This window comes from Micropterus dolomieu, linkage group LG16 (genome assembly GCF_021292245.1).
Source record: "Micropterus dolomieu isolate WLL.071019.BEF.003 ecotype Adirondacks linkage group LG16, ASM2129224v1, whole genome shotgun sequence".
Lineage (NCBI taxonomy): Eukaryota > Metazoa > Chordata > Actinopteri > Centrarchiformes > Centrarchidae > Micropterus > Micropterus dolomieu.
In genome coordinates, this window is record NC_060165.1 from 18806961 (window position 1) to 18821978 (window position 15018).

The 15018-nt window shown below is 41.1% G+C and overlaps 1 protein-coding gene across 5 annotated transcripts in view; it reads left to right on the forward strand.

The window, feature by feature from the left end:
• ppp1r12a (protein phosphatase 1, regulatory subunit 12A) overlaps positions 1–15018 on the forward strand; it is a 55374-nt gene that overhangs the window by 10170 nt on the left and 30186 nt on the right. For all 5 annotated transcript variants that reach the window (XM_046072055.1, XM_046072053.1, XM_046072052.1 and 2 more), the window contains exon 2: positions 13291–13421. In XM_046072055.1, the coding sequence (XP_045928011.1) occupies positions 13291–13421 (131 nt within the window). The remainder of the gene's footprint in view (positions 1–13290; positions 13422–15018) is intronic.

The window sequence follows — 15018 nt, forward strand, 5'->3', positions numbered from 1 at the left end:
TTATTGTTTGGGTACATTATTGTTCAGTGTACATGTTCACATCTGAAACAAACTTTACGTGCTTGATAACTCTCCCACCTCGCAGACATCTACACGTCAATACCGATTTATATTCATAGCGGCAAGTGCTATGTAGCTCCACATAGGGGACACAGGAAGTGACATATAGCACATTCATGCGGCGTCGGAAACGCGTAGGAAATTCACAGCCGCACCGGCAGAACTCCAGAATGTGCAACTCGGCCGGCTCACGCGCGGACGCGCTTACAAGTGCGAGGGCCCGCCCAACGCTGCTTGCAGCTTTAATTTTTTTTTTTTTTTTGTACAGTTGCACAACAGATGAAAAGCAAGTTTAAAAAAAATGTGACCACATGAGTAAGTTATTATAGTTCCAGTGTAAATTACGCTGTCTCCATCTTAGTCTACTTAAAACTGTGTAATTGCCTTTGCGTGACTATGTACTAACAATTCAGCACTCATTGCGATACAGTGTTACTGTGGTGACGATCCATATTTGTGCTGGTAATGGCTATAAATTGGTAGCATGTCTGCAGGGCAGACCCTGGCACCCACGCTATCCATTTAACCTCGTAGGTTCAGAGCTTGTTGGCGTGAGTGGTGACACAGTGCCAGTATGTTGGGGGAAAGAGGGGAAGGGATGTACTGTGGACCATTCTCAGTACCTCTTTAGGCTGACTGTCAGTGACTGCTGACTGAGCTATTTACTGTCCTCTGTATAGTAGCCTCCACATAAGGGTTCTATTATATGGAAATATCAACAGAGGTTGTATTCTGCGTGGCTATCTGACCTCTGTGCCTCTCTCCCCTGGTGCACCCTCTTGCCTTTGGACCTCTAACATGGAAACTAATTTGGCTCTCAAGTGGGGCTATTGTATTGGCTGCTGAGTGAAAGCCCCAGTGAAACATACAGTTACAATCTTGCTGGCATTTTCCCCTCTCTTCCTCAATCTTGGTCTTCTTTTTTCCATGGGAATCCCAGGGCCATATATGGTTGTCCTCGGTTGCAGGAGCAGCAGCTAGAGCACTGAAGTGTGTGTGTGTGTGTGTGTGTGTGTGTGTGTGTGTGTGTGTGTGTGCGCGCGCATGTGTAGTCTGGTTACAGCTCCCAACAGGGCTCATCTAGTGGAGGGACCCAGCTGGTCGCCCTGCAGCGCTCTAACCCTCCCCCTTGTACCCTCTGGCCCCATGAACCCTGCCAATAGCACAGGAGCTGTGAGCTCTTTGTCTCAGGCGTAAACACACACACGTATACTACCTTACAGAATGAATATACATGCTATAGTCTTTCTCTAGTATAGATTCATTGATCCTCATGTAATCTTATTAATTTTTTTTTTTTTTTATGTCTGGATTGTTGTATTTCCAGTGTTTTTACCTTTTCACCACATCTCTCTTTGTCTTGGGTGATCTGTCTAACACACACACGCAAACGCAGACACATAACACACTCATACTTGCATGCAGGCGGTAAGAAGGAATTCCTTTTGTGGAAGTGGCTGCGCGCCTCAGAGCCAATGACGTAGCTTGTGAGGAGTGGCCAAAACGCTGATGCCTGAAGCCCCAAGGCTAGGAGTATTACTTATCTGGGAATTTCTCCACTGGTATGCTAGTCCAGGGCCTTGCTGCTTACTGGTGAGGTAGTTGCAGAGAGAAGTTGTACATCTAGAGGGTGAGGAGTAAAATAAGAGAGGGGCCTCTTCCTGAGCTCCAGAAGAAGCTGCTTTGTTGTCTGTAATGTTCCTTTGTATGGGAGAAAACTGGTCTTTACCTTTTTTGAGGAAAAACAAGTGTGTTTTTATACTTTATTGTAGATGCCCTAAGCACACATTCTGAAAGCTAACAAGCCTCTCACTGTCTTAATCTTGTACATGCAATGTTTGAGAAACCTTACACCATAATACCTAGATAATGTTTTGGTTTTCCTGACAGATACTAGAGGGTTTCAGCAATCATCCATCTCACCACAGAAATTACAGCAGTTTGTTATTATAAGTGCATTTAATATGTTTTCTGAAGAGAGAATGGTAGTGATATCAGCGTTCTTCTCCACAGGCCATGTTTTTTTAAGGGGCACTGAGTGTCTTGTGGTTGTGTAGGGGCTATGATCCAAGCCAAAGTCTTGATCACAATCGAAGTAAGAGGGGCTCAAGCCTGTGCCGTTTGATGGTTTGAACAGCTGTTTCGGAGCTGAACAGCCCCCCCCCCCAATAATCTGTTGGTTTGTTGCTGTTGTAGTTTAACATTTAGTGAATGTGGACACAGACATCTCTGGAGCGGTTTCATTGGGACTATTTATTCAGATAAAAAGACAGTCTGACAATCTGCACATCTGTTTCTGAAAAGACACATCTCTGAATCATACAGTATATCAACAAGGTAACACCTATGTACATTTCACATGTTCAAAGATGTGGTTGTTAATGGGTTACTTTATGTCCCTGTACACAGAGTTCCTATATATGTCATTGTGTATGCCAAGATTTTTATAGTGCTGTTAATTAGCTGAATGTGCCCTCATGTCAGGCTTGTTTAATGAACCTTATGTATAAATAAGGTAGAGAACAACATAATTTATGCAGCAGTAAATCCAGGAAAAACCTTCAAATGAAATGCTTTGTTTCCACTTTAGTGTGGGAATCTATTTAAACATTTTGTGAATAGGTGATTCTGTCAAGTTTGTAATTATGCTGCTGTTAATTGTTTGTGTGCAGTATTTGTAAGATCATTTTTAATACCCCCCCTTTCTTTCACAGATTCACAGTCTGAAATAATGTAACTTGATTCAGTAATCAAAATGTACACCCATCAAAATATTGCCTAAAACACTTCATGTTCATAACATAATACTCTGCAGTAGTTCAGTTGGATGATTTGAGGGACACCCATTGTTGTCTGTAACATTAGAATTGCACAGCAGGTGCTTCAGTTTACATCAATATATTAATTGACCAAGTACATCATATTTTGTTCCCCTGTTTTATTGCTTCATATGTGGCACCCACTGATGGTTCTTATGACATCCTTTGCCACGCACCAGTCATGGGTGTTATCATGGGAATGCACCATTGACTTTGTCATTGAATGTAGAATAGCTGCTAGTACAATTGGCTTAGCTGGTTGCCTGTGCCACCGAGTTCCCTTCTCAGCAGTAAAATGTGCATGAGCCACAACAGCAGCTTTCTGCAGGGTGCTTGAGTTGGCCATCTGAGGGTGCTACTAAAGGAAGTGAAGGAGGGGAGGGGTCTTCAAGTGTCTCCTTGATGTGGAGTGTTGCTAAATTAAGCTTGGAGCTCTCTGCTCGATGTTCCTGAAGATAATAAAACAGCCCTTTTTTACACACAGTAACCATACCCCTTTACTGAGGTGTCAGACGTGTCTATCTGAAATTGTAAAATCAAAAATATATGTTTTGGAATTATGTCCTAAATATATAAACACAGACGCTTAAAATAGGGTCAAAGGCAAACTGTGTATGTTGTACATTACTCATGCAACATTTTTATAATCTTATCCTTTCTTTAACCTCTCTGACTGATTTTAAAAGTATGAGTTTTCCCAGTCGGATATATTTCGACTTTATATATGTAGAGGGTAAATGTCAAAAAAAAAAAAACCTCCAGTGTATTTTGACTTTTCTATGATATTTCATATTTTTGAGTCATTTCCTTACAATGTTGATTACCTACATAGTTCGCCAAATATTTTTTGACATATTTAATTTTGTGCTCAAAGTTGCTTAGTTGTTAAAACGGGATGGTGACGTATGACTATAGTAATTCCATAAGTCATACGTCATTCTCCAAGCTTGCGCAGGGACACTGTCATGCCTTGTTAAGTCAGAGCATCAAACCGATAAACATCATTGTGAGCTAGCTAACCAATTTATCATGTCATTTACTTAGAACTTACAGTAGGTATGTTCATTATGGCATCTGTGCGTGCGGTGTTGGAGGACAGATGACAGGCCGCACTTTCACCTGCCACCGTCTTATACACAGCCTGCAACATGCATTACTGTCCAACTATTAACCACACCCCCATTCTCTGTTTGAGAAAGAACGTTCACCAAGGGTTGAGCCACTTCAGTTAACAGAAAATGAAGCTTGTGACCTCTGTTGCTGTGATGGAAGTTTGTGTAAATGTCATGCACAGACAGACTGACAGCATTATGGATTGATAAGCTTGTTACAGTGTTCTAACTAGGAAAGCTGCCGTGGTTCTATCAGTATATACTGTAGGTTTCCATCTACTCCATTAACTCTATTCAACTTTGACTTTTTTCAAGATGGCATTCAATTAAAGATGTAAATGTTTTTTTTTTTATAGAGTTCATGTAGTCTCAGCCTGTTGACTGCAATAATGAAAAGCCTGATGCCATGCTAGCCGTCACATGTCCAGAAACAAGTATTCTGACTATGGATTCAAAACTTAGTTATAGTTTTGGGTGAATGGCTTAATATCACCATTCTGGTTCTTGCATTTCTGCTAAGACTAGTATGTTTTGAATGTTGCTGTAAATTAGAGACTATAATTGGTAGCAGTGGCACCCACATAGTTGCACTACTAGACATCTCTTCTTTTTTTGCCATAAAAGGCTATGAGAATTACAGTGAAAACACAAGTTAAAAGTCATGCTTACAAGAGGTTAAAAAAAGAATGATGGGACATCAAAATGCTCCATTTAACATTTGCTTTTTGATGTTGTCTCACAGTGGTTTGCTTTTTTGCGCTGCCTTTAGGGGCTATCCGAGCAACCCCTGTGTGCTTTAAAATGAAGTCTTTTCTCTATTTATTTATGTTTCGTACAAAAGCCTGACAAGGCCTGAACCCATGTTCTCTTTTTGGCTTTGTTGTCTCGGCAACAGACCGGCCTCTTTTCTTAGGTGCACATCATGGGTAAATTTTTTGGCTCGCTCCGAGAACGGCTTAGCCCATCTTCTTTGTGGCGCTAGTAGGGAGTAGGGCTTGAATTCCTCCATATTATTTCAGGATTAGACTGGTGCATATGATGAACACTGTATTGTTTCTGTCCTAATCTACTCCATATTTATCCTCGCTGGTTTGGGGAGGTTTATTAAATTAATCTGTCGTAGTGCCTTTAATCAGCCCCACACTGGTGGTGTTAATTGACAAATGTGTGAAGTGGGAGATGTGTACATGGTAGGGATGCAACAATTACCGGTTTAACGGTAAACCATGGTAAAATTCCTGACTGTTATTATTACCGTTCACATTTTAATTACCATGATAACGGTGTACAGTTAACCACGTTATTATAATCTCACTGCAAACACTGTCCGGTGTCTCCAAGAAGCAGGCACGCATGCGCAGAATGCAACATGGCTTTGTTTGGGTCAATGACAACATGGCGGAAGACAACGCTGCAGAGTCTTTTCAGTCACTCTGAAGTCCAGTCGTATTTTAGTTTTTATGAGTGCACTGAGGAAAACTTGTTTGAAGAAAATGACCTTATCGTGAACGCAGGGTGAGTTAATTTTTAGCTTTGGTTTGTCTGTCTGACTTGCTAACAGCGTGTAAACTGAAGCTCTCAGTGTTGCTGCTCTTGTAAAAACGCTACACGTTGTTCTGTTGCTGTGTGCGTCGTGTGTCGGCAGTCTATTCGTCCACTGCACATGATAACACGTTACGCAGTTTAGTCAACCAACCAGCATATCTAGAAACGCTACAGATTCCTCTGTATTTGTCAGTTTTTGGGCTCATTGCAGTTACTATCACTGTCTTCTAAAGACTTATTTGTTTTCATGTAATTGTCCACAGGATCATTGCATTACCTATAAAATATTAAATCTTGATGACGCACACTTAGATGATTTTCATATGTTTACAAAAGGTATTTGCTACATTTTTATAATACCGTGATAAATTTCACTATAATCGTGATATGAAATTTTCATACTGTTTCATCCCTAGTACATGGTCCTGCTTTACCTTTCTGTCTTAGGAATTTCTTGGCCAAGTGTAGCTCTAGTCTTTTGAAATGTCTTAACGAGACAACGCTGCCTGTGTGTGTATAGATATAGAGATATAGATGGATATCTATAGATATATATCAAGCATTTATGACTACTGTTTATCTAGCAAGGTATGGTCTGGGGACATGTTTGCCTAGGCCAACAGTATGTTTTCTAGTTTTAACGCCATGTGTATTTTGTACGTGTCACGTTTTCCTTAGGATGCTTCACATTAACTCTGGCTGGCTTAGGGTAGGTTTCTCTTTCCTGATGTTTCATAAAGTGCCACTTGAGGCCAGTTCTTTCTTGACAAATACAGGCTCTCCTTCAATAGACGTCTGGCCGATGTTTATTTTAATGTGCTCCCATCAGCGTACACTAGCTCATAAACACAGAAGACACATTTTGTGATTTAGAGATAATGTTTTGAGGAGTTGGGGAAAGAACATGGTAGGAGCAGTCCTGCATTGTGAAATAAGATGCTAAGTGGTCTGTCACAACCTCAAGGATCAAATAAGGCTCTGCTGAAGCGTTGCAGTGGATCCTGCTGCACTGTATATTCCTAAATATAAACATTAGATTGTCTGTGGTATTATGTTTCCACTTTACAGCACTGTTAAATGTGACAAGATTCATCTGATGTAAAGTAAGTTCAGTCTTTCAGAGCTTTCTCCCTGTTAATATGCCTTTTATTTTATCCCCCCCCCCCCCAACGCCTGTGATCTGTGGATTATGGATTTTCGTCAGATTGGACCTTTGACTCCCATTGACAACAGTTCAGATTTATTTTTTTATTTTTTTTTTTTAAGCTTCAATTAATTTCTAATTAGTGATATTTTCACTGCTTTTCTTGCTCCACTGCTAACCACATCCCACAAAGCCTAATGGATAAACAAAGTGGTTTCAGAATCTGGCCACAGAATATAAATTAAACCGTATCGATCAATCAAATGGAGCATCCTGTATCCATTGATTTGGTTAGTAGTTTTTTGCGGTTACGTCAACTTCCCAGAAGCCTCTGTTTCCATTAGAGAGGTCCTTTTTATCAGAAGGGCTGGCAAGGACTCATCCTGTAGTCCTGCCTGCCAAACTGACAGGATACATCAAGTGATATCTAACGTGCACGTGGTGTTCAGCCAGTCAGTATTTCTTACTCAGTGCAACAGCCATGGCTATCTCAGCTCTAATCTGTGTGTGACTTTGTAACTTCAACAATGAATTAAAATCATAGATCAACATATGGAGCAGATCTTAGATCATTAAAAGGATTCATGCACAGCAAGTACTAATCTTGCATTACAGTAAATGTATCATCCCAATGGAAAGCTCAACCTAAAATGTTTTCAAGAGCAGGCAGTTTATTTAGATTTGTCATCGTCCTTTTGCTGAGTATTGCGTCTCTTGTATCTGTATGACTTTGTATTCAGGTTTAGCAGGCATTTTGGGTATTATGTAATTGTATTGTGATTAAAAAAACACATTTGTACCTTAGGTTTGGTTTATTTCATGTCTTTGTCTTACCCTTCTTTTTTTATACTATGTAGTGCCATACACCTTATTGCCTTCATGCTTGACAATGCCTCGTCTCTTCTCTCCCTCTCAGACACACTGGCCAAACAGGTTTAAATGGCAATGTATGAGTGAGTCACTGCATGTCTGAATGTTTCCGCTCGAGCACAGGTTCTATACTATGTGTCATATGGGGGCTGATTATGATGTGTGAGACAGGATTAAGCCCACAGTGTTTCTTAATATATCTTTGACGTAACCTCCAGTTTTCCTTGGATCTACCTCCTTTACTCTGTCTGAGTCACTCAGTCTGCCTCCTGTCGGGCATAAAATATTTTGTCCCTTAGATTTATTTATATTAATATATAATGAACCACAGATTTAGATGTTAGTGCATTGTGGGTTTGCAAAAGTCCACACTTTCCCGCTTACGTTACTGCTCCTCTGTACATTTTTGTCTATTGGTTGAGGAGTGTGTTATCCCCCATCAGCAGTCCATACAGAGGAGCCATGCTATTGAAATAAAAGATAAGGGATACAATGGTACTTTCTGTTCACTCTCCTTCCTTTCCCCTGCCCCTCTGGCCTCTACATCTTGCAGACTCTTGATGAATAGTGTCACACTGGCACCTGCCAGCCACAGACAATTACAGCCATTAAGGGATTACCTTTGTTGGGCTCCAATAGCTGCTGGGAGGAGCCAGCAGAGGAAGGTGACGCACTGAAGAGGGAGGTCCCAGCCAGCCCTGCGTTCGCCTTGAGGGGCTTGTTTCCATTCTTGGAGAAGAAGACTTTGAAGAGATAATAAGTGTGTGGGGAATGACTGAGGGGGAGAATTTAGATGAGTATGGACAGTTTTCAGATGAAAGTCAGAGCTGTAACAATCATTTTTATTTTTTCAGTTCCATGTAAATTTTCAGCAGTCGCACATGAAAAGCATTACATGTAAAAGGCACCTGATACACCAAGTCAAGTCTGACTGATTAAATGCTACACATCACCTGACATTTTGTTAAAAGTTGCACTTAAACACTGCAAAGACTACAGCTGACGGCCCTGTAACAGTGTTCTTTGCATTTTTGTCATCATGTTTGGCCTTTTGCTTGTGAGAGGAGAAAACAGGCTTTGGTTGGTTTAATGAAACATGAAGGACAGAGGGGTTGGAGAGAGAGCATATTTTAATCATATTGGCAAATTAAATAGCTGGTGTTCAAGCGGTGCTCTAGTCATAAATACCAGTAAAAATAACGAGTTGGTAATCTGCAATAATAACATCCCACTTTGCCTAAACATTAATGACTGCCCTGTTGACATTGTGGAGGACTTTAAATACTTAGGCACCCTACTTGATAGTAGATTGACTTTTACAGCAAACTCTGACTATATCTATAAAAAGTATGTACGTATGTATTTGTTGAGGAAATACCCTAGAGTTGGTCTAGAGAAATCTTGTGGAGAGTGTTCTCACGTACAACATATCAACATGGTATGGTAATCTTGGGATTGTGAATATGGCTGGGAAAATCATACGTAAACCACAGAGACAGAGTGAGATATGTGCTCCACTGCAGGCAGAAAGCACAAAGAATTGTGGGGGATCCTTCACATCCCCGGTTTGCTGAATTTGACAAGATCGCATTAGGAAGGTGTTATAGGGTACCCAGGGCAACAAAAAAGCTATTTAAAAATGATTTTATACCGTGCGCAATTGCTTTGATAAATTCATTAGAGATAACCGGTCGACTTGAAGCTCCTATTGGTTTCTGTGTTGAAATGTATTGGTTGTATTGGTCGTATGTGTCCTGTGTTATGTGTATTTGATGTTTTTAATGAACCTGGTGAAGCCAAAGGCAAGTTTCCAGAAATGGATAATAAAGATTTATCTTATCTTAGAGTCACTAATTCAAAAAGCTGAAATGTCAATCAGATAGCTCGTTTTCACTTACTGCCTTGGTTGACAATTCAACACGCTCAGTCAGCTGGCGATGAGGGCCCACTGGCGCCACTTGTCTTCATTTGAATCCCACAACGAAGCAGAATGCATTATAATGAATCTCTGGAGGACAGGCACACCAGCAACATGGAGACACATGAATGTGACCAAAAAGTTTGATTGCCTGTGAAAAATATCCTCCTGTTCCCTTGTAGGAGAAAAACATGACGATTTGTTACATGATAGCAGAGTTAATGTTATTGCTACCAATATGATGATGGTGATAAACAAAGCTATATACAAGGACTGGCCGTGACGTTTGAATTAATCTAGCAGCTAGATCCTGTTTAGAAGTCTTGGGTGTCCTGATCCTTGATTTTAAAGCCATAAACCTCAGGTCGGCCTTTGTTTACATCACCAAATTGTGGGCTTGGATGGGAAACGCAAGTTGTATTGTGTTAGGACAGTGTAGCCACATCATTTGTACGTGATGGTTGACATCTACACACCCCCTTGAGAGTGACGTTTCGTTGGTGTTATATCTTGCTTTGTTGTCTGCCCTGTAACGAAGTCAGATGAACTCAGTCTGTTTAAATAGTCCATCTGCACCTGGAGAAACTCTATGCCTGAGCACCCACACACACAACCAAACCACACACACATACACACACACACACACGAGATAAGCCTAGTGAGGCCTTTGCAGGCACTCTTCAACTCTGGCCATGTACGGCGTTGTAAACGGCCCAAATTTGGACAAGGATTCCAGCCAGATAGTCGTGTGCCCCGAACGTGAGGCTGCTGTGTGTTCGTGTGTATCTGTTTCCCTTGTCAACGCTTTTGTTGTCATAGCAACCCAGGGGAGAGAGCGAGACAATCCAGGCGCTGTGTTCAGTGATGGGGGGTGAAGGGTTTGGGTGGCAAAGTTTGGTTTTGATGTGGTGGTTATTATTGTGGATTTCATGGGGACTGGTAATTTACTATAATGTCTTTAAATCAGTGAATGTGTGATTCCACAGATCACTTCATAACTGAGTATTTTGCTTAGCGTGTGGGAGATACTGAAGACTACTTGCTGTGTTTTCCACTTGAGGACTTAGTGTCTGACCGCTGCTTTGAAGGTCACCTTGTTTGTGTCTTTGATGTGAGGTAGCTTCTTAACCTCAGGGCCTCTGTGTGTCCTAAATGAGAAGTGCACTGTGGGCTCTCCATTGCTGCTTTCCCTCTCTCTTTTTGGATGTTGAGCAGAAATGTGACCTCCTTGACAGCTTGCTCCCTCTCAGGCATGTGGCCAAGTACAGCTGCTGTTGCTCTGGCTTTGTGTGAATGTTATGCTTTTTTCTTTTTTTTACATTAATTATACAAGTTTATCCATCTAACAAGATCTTACAAAATATGTATTCGATTATCTACACCCAAATTTGAGAAGTTCCAACTGTTTGGATGAAGTGGCCTAGTGGTTAGCAGTATTGCCAAACAGTAACATGGTCCTGGGTAGGCATTTCATTGTGTGAAACATTTCACAGTGGTGCAAGTTCTTGGCAGAACATTGCCAAAACAGACAAAAAAGGTATTTTGGGGGTCATTGTCTACTTCATTAGATTAGAGATGAGAGACAGAGAGAGTTGATGACATGCAACAAAGGTCCATGGCCGGACTGTGGGGAAGCTACAATTGTATGGGTTGTCTCTTAAAGTGGTCATATTATGCTCATTTTAAGGTTCATAATTTTATTTAGGGCTTGTACCACAATAGGTTTACATTGTTTAATTTTCAAAAAAACACCGTATTTTGTCCGTACGTTAACCGTACCGTGATATGACTTTTTGGCCGTATCGCCCAGCCCTACATGTTATATCAGTTTGCACTGACATAAGATCTGGAGTTGTTTCCCGGGCGCTGCACAGCGGCTGCCCACTGCTCCCTTGAGGTATGGGTTAAATGTAGAGGATGAATATTGCAAAATGTATGTGACAAATAAAAGTACAAAATTGTTTTAAAGTAAAGTAGGGTGGTTCCTGAGAAGCCTGTAACCAGGGCTTTGGTTCAGCTGTACATTTCAGAGTGGTAAGTTAATAATTTGTAACAAACAGGTCTTTCCTACATAAAGTTTTAAATGTGCACTTAATCACGGGAATAATTGATGTCCATTGACTGCCTAACATTTTGTAGGGAGGGTGGGGGTGAGGGGAGGCAGCGATCGGATATCTTGTCACTGTGTGTGCAGCAATTCAATGTTTTTCTCCACCTGTGTTTGCCTGTTTGTGTGTGCCTGAGTAGCTGCTAGGCGAGCATGATGACGTGTGTTACAAAGTGATGCCGATAGTTTACGGACTACAGACTGGACTACAAATGTTTTCAGGCAGATCAGGAGCAGTGTTTTCTGTTGGAGAAGGTCCACCCTTTGGGGTGAACTTTGAGCTTTTTCACTTTGCAAACCTATTACATGCACAAAAAAGATAACACAATAAAGGAAAGGGAAAAAGGCCAAAAACATAAAATGACCTAGGCTACCAGATTTTCCCCGAAGACTGACATTGCATTTGTTCAATGCAACAATTTTAATTTATCATACAGAAATTCATAGTTTTTAAACAAAATGAAAACATTAACAAAACATAACCCTCAACGTTTTTATTGCTTACAAAACCTCACGTCTAATAACATAGTCAAGTTCAGATTAAATGGAGGCCTGTAACAAAACCCAAAATATGCCCACCCTGGTTCAAATTCTACTTCAAAATGTAGGTAAAATAACAGCATCTCCCACTTCATGAGTCAGAAGATCTTAAAATAGATATCGCCCACTTTCAGCTGCTATTTATTTCTGTGGGTATCACTTTTGTTTTCGCTGTCATCTGTTATACATGTTTGGTTTGCTGCGCTGGGGGCTTTCAGAAAGGGGTTAAACAACATTATGGACGATGTGCAGAAAATTTGCCTGGTGCATGCTAAGCCCCCATTTTGTGATCTGCCTTGATCTCCTTTGGGACAGTCTGGGTTGTGCCAATGATTATCAAACGTCCATGATATGTTTGTGGGTGGTCTGCTAGTTTGCAACCCAGTGTCTTTAAGAGAAAGCTGAGACGTCTTCTGCCGAAACATTTATCCAAACTTCCAGTACCACATGCCCTGACAAGCATAGTCTTAAGTTTGAATTTGGGCCAACTATTATTTTTAATATTTTAATGTGGCATTTTAATGGCAATTTACTTGTGTTCAGATGTTCGTTCAGGTGCTCCAATTTACACAGGAAATCCTCCTGTGTAAATTGGAGCACCTGAACTGGGTTTAGATCTGTAACTTGTTCCCAGCAACTGCGATCCCAATGATTACGACAGATTAAATGAAGAGGACAAACTCACACTTGTTTTTGCTCACCCACAGATGTTGATTTAATTGAGTGATTCATCAGCTGCTCTGTGTAAGAGAAGAACGTACGGTGTTTGTGGTTATTTCAGTGGTTTGATTTATCGCACTTTAGAAAATATTCTTCTGATGTGCAATGCTGACGTTTTAAGCAAAAGCAGCTTTTGAAATTGAATTCAAATTAATTCTCTTATTTGCATAAAGTAGCAGCATATAGGCACAGCACGTCAATGCCTTCATCAGCAGTACTACGCTATGTGGTATTTCAAGCAGCCCTGCTATGTGCAGGCATTCTGGGAATGCATGTGGCAGTCTATCAGACAGTGAAATGCTATTTCCATGCAAGACGTTTGTAACTGTAGCACGGGCCACCCTGCTACTCGCATACATATGCACATGTGCACACATACAGATACACAGGGCAGCTTCCTTGCTTCTTACAGTGGCCTTACCCCCCTCCTATCTCTCTCTCCCTCTCTCTCTCAGGCATGCATAGATGACAATGTTGACATGGTGACTTTCCTGGTGGAGCATGGAGCCAGCATCAACCAGCCTGACAACGAGGGCTGGATCCCCCTCCACGCTGCAGCCTCCTGCGGATACCTAGACATAGCAGAGTAAGTATTGAGAGACCTGTTTACAAGGCGGTTTATTCAGTTTCTAAGAAGCAGTGATATCCGTTTCATCAGATTTGATTTCTGCAAAGTCATAGAAAGATACAAAACATCCTGTTTTGTATCTAACCTATACAAATCTTTTTTGTAACCGTAGCACTTTTCAATCTGTCAGTGTGAAACTATCTGAGCAGTAAGGTCAGTAAGGGTTCTGTATAAAGTCCAGTTGGTACTCTCACAATTACATTTGGATTGTCAAGCACAAAGTGACATCAGGGCTGACTTGGTTGGGCTCCAGCTGAGGTCTGCACCGTCCTGTAGGGGACAGGAGTACCCCATTAGTGACCTCTGTCTTTATATTGGTGCTAGCAAGATTGATGTCTACTCACGATGGCCTAGTGTGTATATATACTTCCATAGCAGCACTCTGAAATGGCTCCACCTTTTTTGTAATGAAATAAACATTGTTTTGGCTCATTTCCTTTTTTAAATTCATTAACTATTCCATCATCAAGACCAGCTGACACACGTTTACTGTAAAAATGCCCAGGGTGCCATTTCAGCAAGTATACTAGAATCAACATGCAAAGAGCCATCATTCTCAGTAGCACATAGTCCTCGTCACATTTTGACAGGAGTGGCGCACACAATGTTAGTGACGTAATCAAATAAGAAGAGATCATTGTCAGCCACTATATCTGAAATCAGGCTCTAGAGTTGCACTGTAGTATCTTCTTGTCCCTAGTCCTTTTCAGGAAAGACTTCTCATAGGTCACAGAACACAACACAGAGATGTTATCAGATGATATTTAAAACAGGCTGAAGGAGCTCAGTTGTACACATTGTTCAGCATATTGGGAGTGTGCTGTGACCTGCTTTACTTTGTGTTACATTACAGGAACCTGGCTGCAGATTTATCTCTACTAGTGATGTTTTCCCAAAAAGTAACAAGTATAACTGGCTGTAGGAAGATAAACATGTGGCTTATGTACAAATTAGTTTCCAGGCAATTTTCTTCATGGTCTTTAGGTTCTAATGTGACAGCCTTTTGAACAATAATGTGGAGAAATCACATTTTAGTTGCTTCATTAAAAATGTCCACACACTTGTTTTTAGATCTTTTAGTCTTGTTAACTTGTGTTTGTTAACTTCTCAGACCCAGCACGCTTGTGTCCAGTAGGCTTCATGAACACAATATCAGCACAGGGCTAGTATTACTGAAAACAAGAAGTGTTTTGTTGTCACATAGTGTATGAAAAGGTCAAGTAGTTGGCCTGATATGGGTGGGTAATGGAGCTATCATGTCATAGAGAGAAACTCCGCAACCAGATTTGGGTGGTGAGCTGTCAGTAGACCCATTTTAATCCCAGCATCCTCATTCACAGTAACAGGAACTCCAAAGCACTATATCTCTAAGCCCCTGGTGTCACCACAGCTGTCTAATGGTAGGGTTGGTTAAGAATCCCAGGCCACAAAGCCATCAAACCAAGGAAGGCTGACCCAAAATAGGCAGAGTAGAAAGTCAAATCAAGAAGATATAAAACTTTGAAATGTAACTAAAGTCAGACAGTTGCCATTTGGGGGGGGGGGGGGGGGGGGG